Source organism: Crocodylus porosus, unplaced genomic scaffold (assembly GCF_001723895.1).
Source record: "Crocodylus porosus isolate Cpor-Errol unplaced genomic scaffold, CroPor_comp1, whole genome shotgun sequence".
Lineage (NCBI taxonomy): Eukaryota > Metazoa > Chordata > Crocodylia > Crocodylidae > Crocodylus > Crocodylus porosus.
In genome coordinates, this window is record NW_017728921.1 from 9614331 (window position 1) to 9624595 (window position 10265).

At 42.2% G+C, this 10265-nt stretch overlaps 1 protein-coding gene across 2 annotated transcripts in view; it reads left to right on the plus strand.

Moving 5' to 3' along the window:
• The window catches only part of ADGRD1 (adhesion G protein-coupled receptor D1), a 237448-nt gene that overhangs the window by 222447 nt on the left and 4736 nt on the right, over positions 1-10265 (plus strand). For both annotated transcript variants that reach the window (XM_019538967.1, XM_019538968.1), the window contains 2 exons: positions 9869-9995; positions 10208-10249. In XM_019538967.1, coding sequence (XP_019394512.1) covers positions 9869-9995; positions 10208-10249 — 169 coding nt within the window. The remainder of the gene's footprint in view (positions 1-9868; positions 9996-10207; positions 10250-10265) is intronic.

Consider the following 10265-nt stretch of genomic DNA (forward strand, 5'->3'; position numbering starts at 1 on the left):
AAAGTGTGTGTGTGTGTGTCTATTGCTGTGAAGCCAGGACCAGGATGCTAGGAACTGTGAACACACATTTTAGACATGTCTCAATTTATGCAGCCTACTTTCTATATAGACAAGATGGACAAGAGGTGGGAGGGGAAATAGAGGTTCCATAACTTGTGGAGGGTCATATGACAGGTTAGTGACATAGCTGGAATTTGAATCCTGGTCTCTTGCTTCCCACAAAACCAAAGTTCCTGCCATAGTTCATTTCACTTGTAAAACCAAAGCTCCAAATCACTTGCAACAAGGGTAGAGACTGTGTTGATAGGTTGGGAAGAGAACCAAGACATTTTGGCTATTAGGTTATATTTTTTGAAGGGGAGAAGACAAAAAGCCATCTCCCCAAATCTCCTATTCATGTCCCGGGCTTTGGATTGGGGTCATATTGTTCACAAATTTCCCCTCATTTCCTCGAATCCTGTGACAATACCCTGGCAAGTTTTCTCAAGCAATTTCCAGACCCAAAACTGTTCCAGTACTGTTCCGTGTAGTTACATGTGCTGGCTGATGGCTGGTCACCTCAATCACCTGGTACATTGGCTGTGCTTTCTGAGTGAATGATTGAGTAAGTAGTAGCAAATAACAGAATACAGTTTTCACTCATGAATCCCATTGCACTAGGAAACAAAATCCTCATGGGAAATCCTGGTGGATAGCAAATATAAAAATGGGGGAAGGAACATATTTGAATTAAGTAGCCATTCTGATGGTGAATGAGAATTTGTGAAAGCCATTTCACAGCATTTAAATTAGAAGCTAGCAGGTGCCTCTAGTAGTAAGCTGGATCTGCATCCATCCCCCTCCAATTTTATTCTTGGTTTGTTACACTTTTGTGCACAAAGGATACATCTGACAGCTGCTAGTGGGGAATTTTAGAAGTAAAAGGGAAAATTCATTTAAAAGGTCTATTTGTCAAAGTAACCATTTTGATGAATTGTTGTGGGAAAGTTTTGTTTTTACAGATGATATCTCCTCCCACTCGTTACATAATCTTGGTTTATGGGTTTGAATTTAGTCCCTAACTCTGCACACTGAATGGCTGAAGCCATGGATGTCAGATGCCTTAAAAGGATTAGCTCTCTGTATATGACCAAAAAAATTGATTTGTGAATTACAGATCCCCTCTCTTAGAAGTAATACAGTTTGCTTCTTGAGAGCAGTGAAGTTTCTTCCTCGCGGCTGTAAGCGCAGTCATTCTAGGTCAGTATACGTTATTGGCAGCATGCTCACAGCAACAGGAGAGGGGAAAAATGAAATAAGGGACAGGGAGAAAGCTATATTGAGTAGAATTGTTCCAAACCAATTACAAATACAATAAAACTATAAAGCCCAACCCTGCTTCTTGGCAATACTCTCACTGACTTTAATAGGAACAAGACTGAACCCTTATCTCGTATTATGTCATTGATAAAAATGATACCCCAAAGGATCTGAACCCTGATATTCCTCATTCACCTTGGCTTTAATGCACCAATGGCACATTAAATTGGTTCAAAATTTACTCTTTCCTTCTTTTCCACTGGCTAGAATTTGGGAAACATCCCTATTGACTTTAGTGGAGTGACACTAATTAGCAGTAGCTGAAGATATGGCATTGATTGTGCAAGGTATACAGAATTGGACCAAACTCCTATCTAGAGTTAGAAGATTGTTAAAAAAAAAGAAAATAAAGTAAAACAAAAAAATCAGTTGGACAGTTCACTTGAATGAAAGTTCTGGGTATTCACAGTAAGGGTTTCAGTACTGGACCGTAAAAGGATTAGGAAACAAAGGGATGAGATAGGGATGTAAAGAGAAAGACCAAGAGTCCATTAGATCAAGAGACTGAGAAAAGCAGAAGCAGGCAGCAGGAACTGCAAGAGATCTGGTTTTACAACAGTGTCACAAAGATGTAAAGGAAGAGAAAAAAGACAGATCAGTGAGACTGTAACAGGTCTGTGAAAGAGTTGAAAGCCCTACTTGTCAACACCTGGGGTCTGGAATAGATTCGTCCACATGTGCAAGTCAGAGCAACTATCCTTAAGGAGGTCATCTGATTGCAAGACAGTCTATATGGGTCTGATTGCACAAAAAATGTCTGCTGGATAAGGATTGTGGCCTTGACTGGTACAGATTCATTGTTGTTGGCTATGGATCTGAATTAAATCAATGCACACTAAAGCAGTTCTTGCTGAATGATCTCTGCACAGCATGTTTATTCTGTGAAGTCCATCTGAATAGATGGTTATGACTTTAACAGAGTGAAAAAGGATCCCCATCTACAGAATAAGCTGAGATGTACTATGTACAGACAGTAGGTGATATTCCAAAGTCTACAGAGTATATACTCTGGGCATGTCTACATGTGTGCTTTTGTGTGCAGTAGCCTAGTTTACTGTGCCTTAAAGTGTCACATAAAAAGCTGTGCAATTACGCTAATGCACAGTAAACTAGGCTACTGCACATTAAATGTCACTTAAAAACTGTGTGCATTAAGGCAGCCTAATTGGCCTTAGTTTAGTACCTCACAAATTGTTTACTACCATTGGAGGTACAAAATTTAATGTGCATTAGGAAAAGCATCTTAATGCACGTGTAGATATGCCCACTGACTATAAAAATGTAATCAGACCAAACATAGCTTTGCAGTTTCCAGAAGCTGTCTATGTTATGAAGCAGTAACTACAACATATTAAAAGAAAATAAAATACAATTGGGAAAAGGGATTAAAGTGGAAGGACAAAAGAAATCCCTCATCAGGCTTTTGTCTGGCTCCAAATCAGTTCATTTCAAGGCTGATCATTAGAAATGCACATGAATGTAGGAAGCAAGGAAAGCTTAATGCTGTTGGAAAAGAACAACAGTGATGAAACACTGTCAGTTTGAGAGAGAAATAAACCCTTCTGGAGCTCTGAGAAGCCCACAGGGAAAAAGCTTTGCCTAGAACATCTATCCCTGCAGAGGTTACAGTCTGATTAAGACTTCTCTCCAGGTCATCTGCACATATTTGCAGTGCATTTGTCTTCTGGCAAGCATGGCAAAAAAGAAGAGACTGTGTATCCTATACTTCACTCTCTTGTGCAGACTTTGACACTCTTCCCCAGGCCATGAGCCACTAGGGTTACTACCATGACCTCTCTCTAGGGTTGTGTTTCTGTGCCTGTCTACTCTGGTTGCAGCACACACACCCATACCTAAGCAAACGTGAGTGTAGCTTGGAGGACATGGCAGTAGAGGCTTCTCTTTGGAATACGCAGGCCTGCCGGGGATCTTGGGTACTAGGTCAGACAGCTGACCTACCCTGAAGTCCATGCCACCTTCTCTGCACAGCTGCTGTTACCTCAACTAGCTAAATTAAAGCTAGCTCAGGTGTACCTACATGTGCTGTAATCCCATCTCCCAAGTGCAGCACAGATGAAGTGTCCGAGGCACTCTGTGACCGCCTGGCCTCGAAAAGCCTTGGTGCAGACAGTCAGTGCCGGATGTCCCGAATTTCCTGCAGACTCTGAGGTAGATGCTTATCACCAAGGGGGTCACCTCCAAACTCGCCTGCCATGACTCTGAATGTAACTTTGGTGGGGAGGTAGCCTGCCAGGGCTCCTCAGTGGTGGATAGTCCACCAGATGGCTGTCCATGGGGCTCCACCTCCCCTACACCTCAGCCTCATGCCAACCTCGGCGGGTCACTGGATCTTAGTGGCCGTTCCTCCAGTGTTTCTGTGCTCTTGACCCCGATGTTCTCTTAAGTCTTGTGTCCCCTGGCACTTTCTCTTATGATGGCCTAGCGAAACCACTATCTAGCCTCAACTGGGCCTCCTTCTGTCCTAAGTTGTCTCAAGCTGGGAACTGAGGGACCAAACAGCAAATAACACAAGAAAATAAAGGGGAAGAAAAAAAGGGAGGACGGAAATGAGCTGCCCTACTGGCACCTCTATCCTGCACTTTCTTCCCTTTTACCGGGACTTTCCTTGTTAGGAGACTTAGTCCCCTGGCATCGTCTCTCCTACCATACAACCACTCCAAAAGGGGGAAAAGGAAAGAAAAAAGGAACAAACAAATTACAAATTGGGCAGAGTTCGCCTGGCTACCTTCCTGACCCTTCAGGTAGGATACGGAGCAATCTTGTCATCACTCTCTTCATGATCCCTTTGGCTTCATTCCCGCCAGCCAGTGTCCCACACCTAGTACCTAGGCACTCTTTAAGGAATGATCCATTGTCTGGCCAAGGGTGGCTAAGGCTTCTCTTTCTGGGCCATTACTCCCCTCACGCTGCTGAATATGGCTCGCAGAGTTGCCCTGCCCCAACGTCATCTGAGGCGTCCAACTTCCTGTGCCCCGTGGTACTTCCTGGTTTGGTTGGCTGCTGCTTATGCGGTCAGGTACTGCCACGTATGTTACTTCCCTGCCAGGCTCTCTCTCTCTTGTGGCTCCCAGCAGTCTCTGCTGGTGCAGAAAGCCTCCTCTGGCTGTTCTGCCTCCTGGGCACTCCGGCCTCTGCTGGTGCACAGAGCCTCTGCTGGCTCTCCCTCCTCCTGAGCACACTGGTCACCACTGGTGCAGGGAGCCTCTTCAGGCTCTCTCTCGTTCCGGGCACGTCTGCCATTGTCGGTGCTGTCAGTCTCCACCAACTCTTCCCCCTGCTTTCCGCTGGTGATCCTCTTTATTCCCCCGGGTGGTGATTGCTGATGATGTCACCGGCTGGCCTCAGCTGAATAAAGGCGTGGGTTACAACCTGCGCGGGTTCCCTCCTTCTCTCCGGCTGCATTGCGGGCCCTGCTGCAGGTAAGTGTTTTTCTTTTATTATTTCTTTTCCATTCGTGCCTGGTCTTTGCCCTAGGGGTTCCCAGTATGCAACTGGGGCTCTTTCACCTGATCGGCCGTGACATACTCATTCCCTGGTCATCTCTAGGGCTGGGCCTGTTTTGTGCCAACCTCTCCTCTAATCTAGAAATTTTTCTACACCTATATTAATTGACCAGAATATTGATTAATCCTTACTGTTCAGCTTCTCAAGGTAGCACACAATTACAAATATGACTTATTTCTGGTTCCCCAATTTCATAGACAGTACAGAAACCAAAAGATGATGCTTATGCATTGTTAGGATTGCATGGTCTGACTTGCATGACACACCTGGAAACCTTTCAGAAGCAACATTTACTTGGCTGCATTTTTACTTGGCTGTATTAGAGCTCATCTAGAAGAGTAATATTCATTCAACATGCACAACATAGCACAATACTGACTGCATTTCCCAAACTGTTGTGATTTTTACACATGTGATCATAGTGCATGCTTGCTTGAGTTAGGTTTAATTCCGTATGTATCTTTAAAGGTCAACAAGGCAATTAATCAGGGGCAGGAGGGAAGGGAAAAAATATCAGGAAAAAAATACCATCAAGCCTTGAAGCTTGTTGATAAAAGCTTCTTTACTCTTTGAACCAACAGGGTGAAATCGTCTGGGCAGCCTACCCACACAAAATCCACACATCACTTAAAGCAGTGGGCTTGGTGCTAGTGCTTAACTCAAGCATGGTTTTCTCTCTTTAAATATTAACAACTTAACTTGCAAAGGCGCATTTCCAGACAAGGTTGCTGTGTTTTGTATTCCCCTACCAGCCAAGAATCTTTCTATTGCATGTGTGCCATACATATTAAGTTTTTAAATGGAAAAGGTCTTCGTTAAAGCCCTCTACAAAAAAATCAAGCACACAAAAAGCAGATTGTTAAAAGCTATTTGGACACCTCAACAGGCAGATAGATGTTTAAATGGGATTTACAGAAAAGCCTGACTAAATTAAATGCGTAACTCCCATTAACTTTTAATGGGAGTCAAGTATCTAATCTGTTTAGGCACTTTTGTACATTCCATTCAGTGTGTAGCTGCATTCTTAAATGCCCAAATAGCTTTGTAAATCTGTCCCAAAATGCCTCAATATGTCTATGTCTGACCTTGATTTTGGTTCTTACACGTTATTCAGTATTTCAAGAGATTTATTTGAATAGTATGGTTAGAGTTTTTGTCTGTAATGGGAAAAGTTTGTGACAGTCCCATAATTTCAGTGATAGATCAAAGTATTTTGTTCAAATGTTAACAAAAATAAACAAAACTCACCTTTGGCAATAAACCAAGCTAGAAGGCTATCTCCCAAAAGACAGGCTTTATAAAATTAAGAGCTAAAAGCTAAAGGGGAAAATGTAAGAAGTTTATCATGGAAATAATGTTGCACATGTAGTTACATAGGGCATTGTAACCACCAGTTTACATGGGACATCTAACATGTCATGGAATCTGAATTAACATGATCCATCTCTTCTGTATTCACTAAAGTTAATGGTGCTTTGTAGAGGTGCTGAGGTTGTTTGTACCAGCGCATTTCCAGTTTTGCTTCAATGACAATTCTTCAGTGCAATGCATTGTTGCTAAGGTGAAGGACTTCATTCCTGGGGGGGGTGGGAGGGAAAGGAAATCTCATCCTTCCATCACAAAGAGATGCATGTACTATTGATCAAGCTGTTCTTAAAACCCTGTTGTTTGCAGCATATGTTGTAAGTGAATAATAGAGCTCAGTGCTTATTGTATTCTTTAGTTCCTGGCTGAGCAGACCTATTTCAGAAACAAATCGAGTTGTACAGAAATATTTGTGGCCAAGGACACCAAAATTCTCATCAATACACAGATGTGATCTAGGCTTTCTTCCCTATCCCAGATTTTCTGGTGGATGTGAATCCCATGCAGTATTTCTACACACTGTTTTTTTAATCAGTGATATAACACTTTGTGTACTTGGGCCACTGAGATGAACAAGTGTCATGAATCTCTGTATTTAATTAGAGAGAGATTTTTCCACTGAATTGTGTTGTATAGCAGACTCATTTTTCTCATGTTTTCAGTAATTATAACAGGAAAAAAATAGCTGGAGGCACTATAGCCTGTACTAAAGGTGAATTTCCTGCTTAGAAAACATCATCACCTGCGTTGATTTCCTGCTTGGAATCTGTCATTTCCCAAGAAGAGCAACTGTAGTGAGCCTGGGCTGATCCCTGGCTTCTCACCTCCCACTGTGCACTACATTGTTGATCTATTGATCGCCAAATACACCATAGCCCCAAAAGAGTGAAACACTGAAACATCTATTGAACTTTAAACCCTGTGCTTCAATTGCACTGACCTCAGTAGGATTTAAGTATGTACCAACATGTAAGCATCCTCTGCTGACTTGAGACCATAGCCCTGTGGTGGGACTTGGAAACAGCAGCACTACATACAGCCTTTTCCCACATGCTACATCCACCCATGTTGTGCTCCTCTGCTAATGAAAGGGATGGTTTGGTTCTTGATACCCTTCATCAATTATTTGATTCACAGCGTAGGCAAATCTGCACCCATTCAAGTCTTCTAGCTCTGCTAAAACTGTAGGGGCATCAGCTGCTAGAAGGCATTGTGGGCCCGAGGAATTTCTGCCTCTTTGATTCAATAGGAGTTTGTGCGCAGTAGTGGCTACACTGAGTACTCACTGGTTCTCCAAAATACTGAGCTAGGTGTTCAAACTCTGCATCCTCAGAAGGAGTGGGGGTGAAGGGGAGAAAGTGGGTTATAATCAAGTTTTTCTGTATTTACAAGTGATCTGGCTTCCTCTTAACTCAGACCAACTTTCAGTACGTAAAAATACCATGAAAATGGGCTGTAGAATTTGATATTGTTTAACTGAATGCAGAGGGATGGGACTGTATTACCTTTCTTTCCATACTTCCAAAGAGGCCAGGGCCTCAGTGCAAAATGCTGTTTTGAGAGCTGCTGCAGTTAGTAAGGTAGTATATATGCAGAGATGATTTTTTTTCCAGCGCAGGTCAATGACCAATGCACTGAGGACTTTTTGGAGAGGATACTTGCATAAGGTACCAAGCAATCATTCTGCCATCACTTTTGCCAGAAGTGTGTGCCTTATATAAAATCTAACTGTTGAGCAAAGTCAGCAGAAATTCCTGAATACAGCCAGGAACGATGAATTGCATTTATGGAAATGCATGATCCTGCAAGATACTGACTGCCCTTAACTCCTGTTGGAGATCAGTGAGATTGGCATTTTTGAGGAAGGTGCATAGCTCTTTGCCCGTGATGTGCAAGGCGATAGATACCATAACACAAGGTCTATCATGAGAATTTCCATCAGTGAGAATCATAGCCCTGTGTATTCATTCTACCTACAATAAAACCAGACTCAGCTCCATAGCTGTTAGCTATTGCACAGCTGTTGCAGATAATGGCAGCTAATCATTTCAACTGTTAGTAAACTATTGTAATTTCTTCCCACCTTTCACTACAGCAGCTATATCCTGATCACAGTGCAGTAAAATAAATGCACCAGTCCCTCCTATTTTGGGCATTAACTTTTACAGTGCTATGTCACCTAGTGCGGAAACTTTGCTGGCACTCCCAAGTTAAGCAGAGTGAGCACTTGGAGGGCAAACCTACAAAGAAGATGATGCAGAAAAACAGTTCAGGAGGTGGCATGCTTTCCTCATCATCCACACCCAGCCAAGCATTGTGGTCTTGGAACAGTTCTCTGCCGCTGCACAGTTCACTGTCAGCAAAAGAAGTAAAATCAGACTCCTTCCCATTTGCAGCCATCAGTGATCTCAGGGCATCTTTCAGAAGAATAGAGGTCTGTATTCTTGAGGACGAAGTCTAGCTTTGAGCAATTCTATTTGCATATGGACACTTTCTCTCTTATTTTCAAATGGACACAGTTGCCTTCCTCGCTTCTACTCGTGTGGTCCTACTTTCTTAGTCTAAGCTACCATCCAGTACCAGGTGAAAAAATCTCTAAAACAGCAGTATGTTTAGACCCTTCTGTACTATAGTAATGGTGAATGCCCTGTGCATTGAGAAAGTACTACCATATTTTCCTCTATATTATATATCCCCAAATAAGAAATGCACCTCAGTTTTGGAAGGCAGAATAAAGGGAAAAAAAGACTTTTCCAGAATCATGGCTGAATACCAGCTGCGTGCAGCTGGGACAGTCTGCTCTTCAGCATCACTCATCTTCCTCTTGCTACTCAGCTAAAAGCTAGAGGTTTAACCCTTTCACAGCAACTGCTGAATTGACAGCAGCTTCTGGCTGACAGTATGCCTGCCAGGCCATTCCAGTGTCCCCAAGTTTCCATTAAGCACCTTTGTTTAGTACACACACACCAATTTTAGATGGCTTCTTTTTAGGTTAAAAAGTATGTGTGGAATGCAAGTAAGTATGGTAATATCCCTGTGTGCACCTCTCTCCCCCTATATATACATAAATTAATTTCCTTTCTTCAGCTAAAAAAAAAAGAAAGGGCTTACTTACTCAAGGTCACAAAGGAAGTTCATGGTAAAGCAGGGAACAGTGTGCCAGCCTGGTCCCTTGACCACTTGGCAACTATTCTTTTCTGTCATATTTCTACTTATATATAATTAAGCAAGCATTTTAAATGAGTAGTCCATGGTGTTCTGTACTATCCAACTGAGCTACATTTATAAAACACCGTGGGTGTTTCATACATTATATAATAAGCCCTATTACTGTATAATGTAAACCCATTTAGTAAAGTGATTCCATTATGAGAATACTATTGTTGAAATTCTTTCTACGTGCAGCAAACATAAATATGTCCTCCTTTGTTTGATTAATCAAAAATGGGAGTAATCAATCCCACTGCACTGCTTACCAGAGGATATTCTTTTGCAAAACCTCTGTGGCAGGAAATATTTGATTTTAAAAAAACCCTTGCGGTATGGTTTGGAATATGTTAAACTTGTACTCTCTGCTTGGTAGCTCTATTAAATTTCATGTCCTTTTTTTCTCTTTCAGGCTGACAGCTAAGGCAGTTGCTGTATTGTTACCCATCTTGGGAAGTTCATGGATCTTTGGCGTTCTAGCCGTCAATGTCCACACATTAGTCTTTCAGTATATGTTTGCAGTATTCAACTCCCTGCAAGTAAGTACATGGAGGGCCCAGATCAGTGCGGAGGAATACTGCACAGCCAGCTCTTTAGCAACATTTTCATAGCCTAACTTTGCAATTCCATTTCCAGAGCAGAATTTAACTTACTCCAGATTCATGTTAAATGTCCATTCTATTCTCTGTGTGCTTTCTACAGTAATAATGTGCAATACTCAAACCTTCTCTCTTTTTTTTGTTCTTTTAAGGGTTTTTTCATCTTTCTGTTTCACTGTCTTCTGAATTCAGAGGTATGTCTCTGCCCCC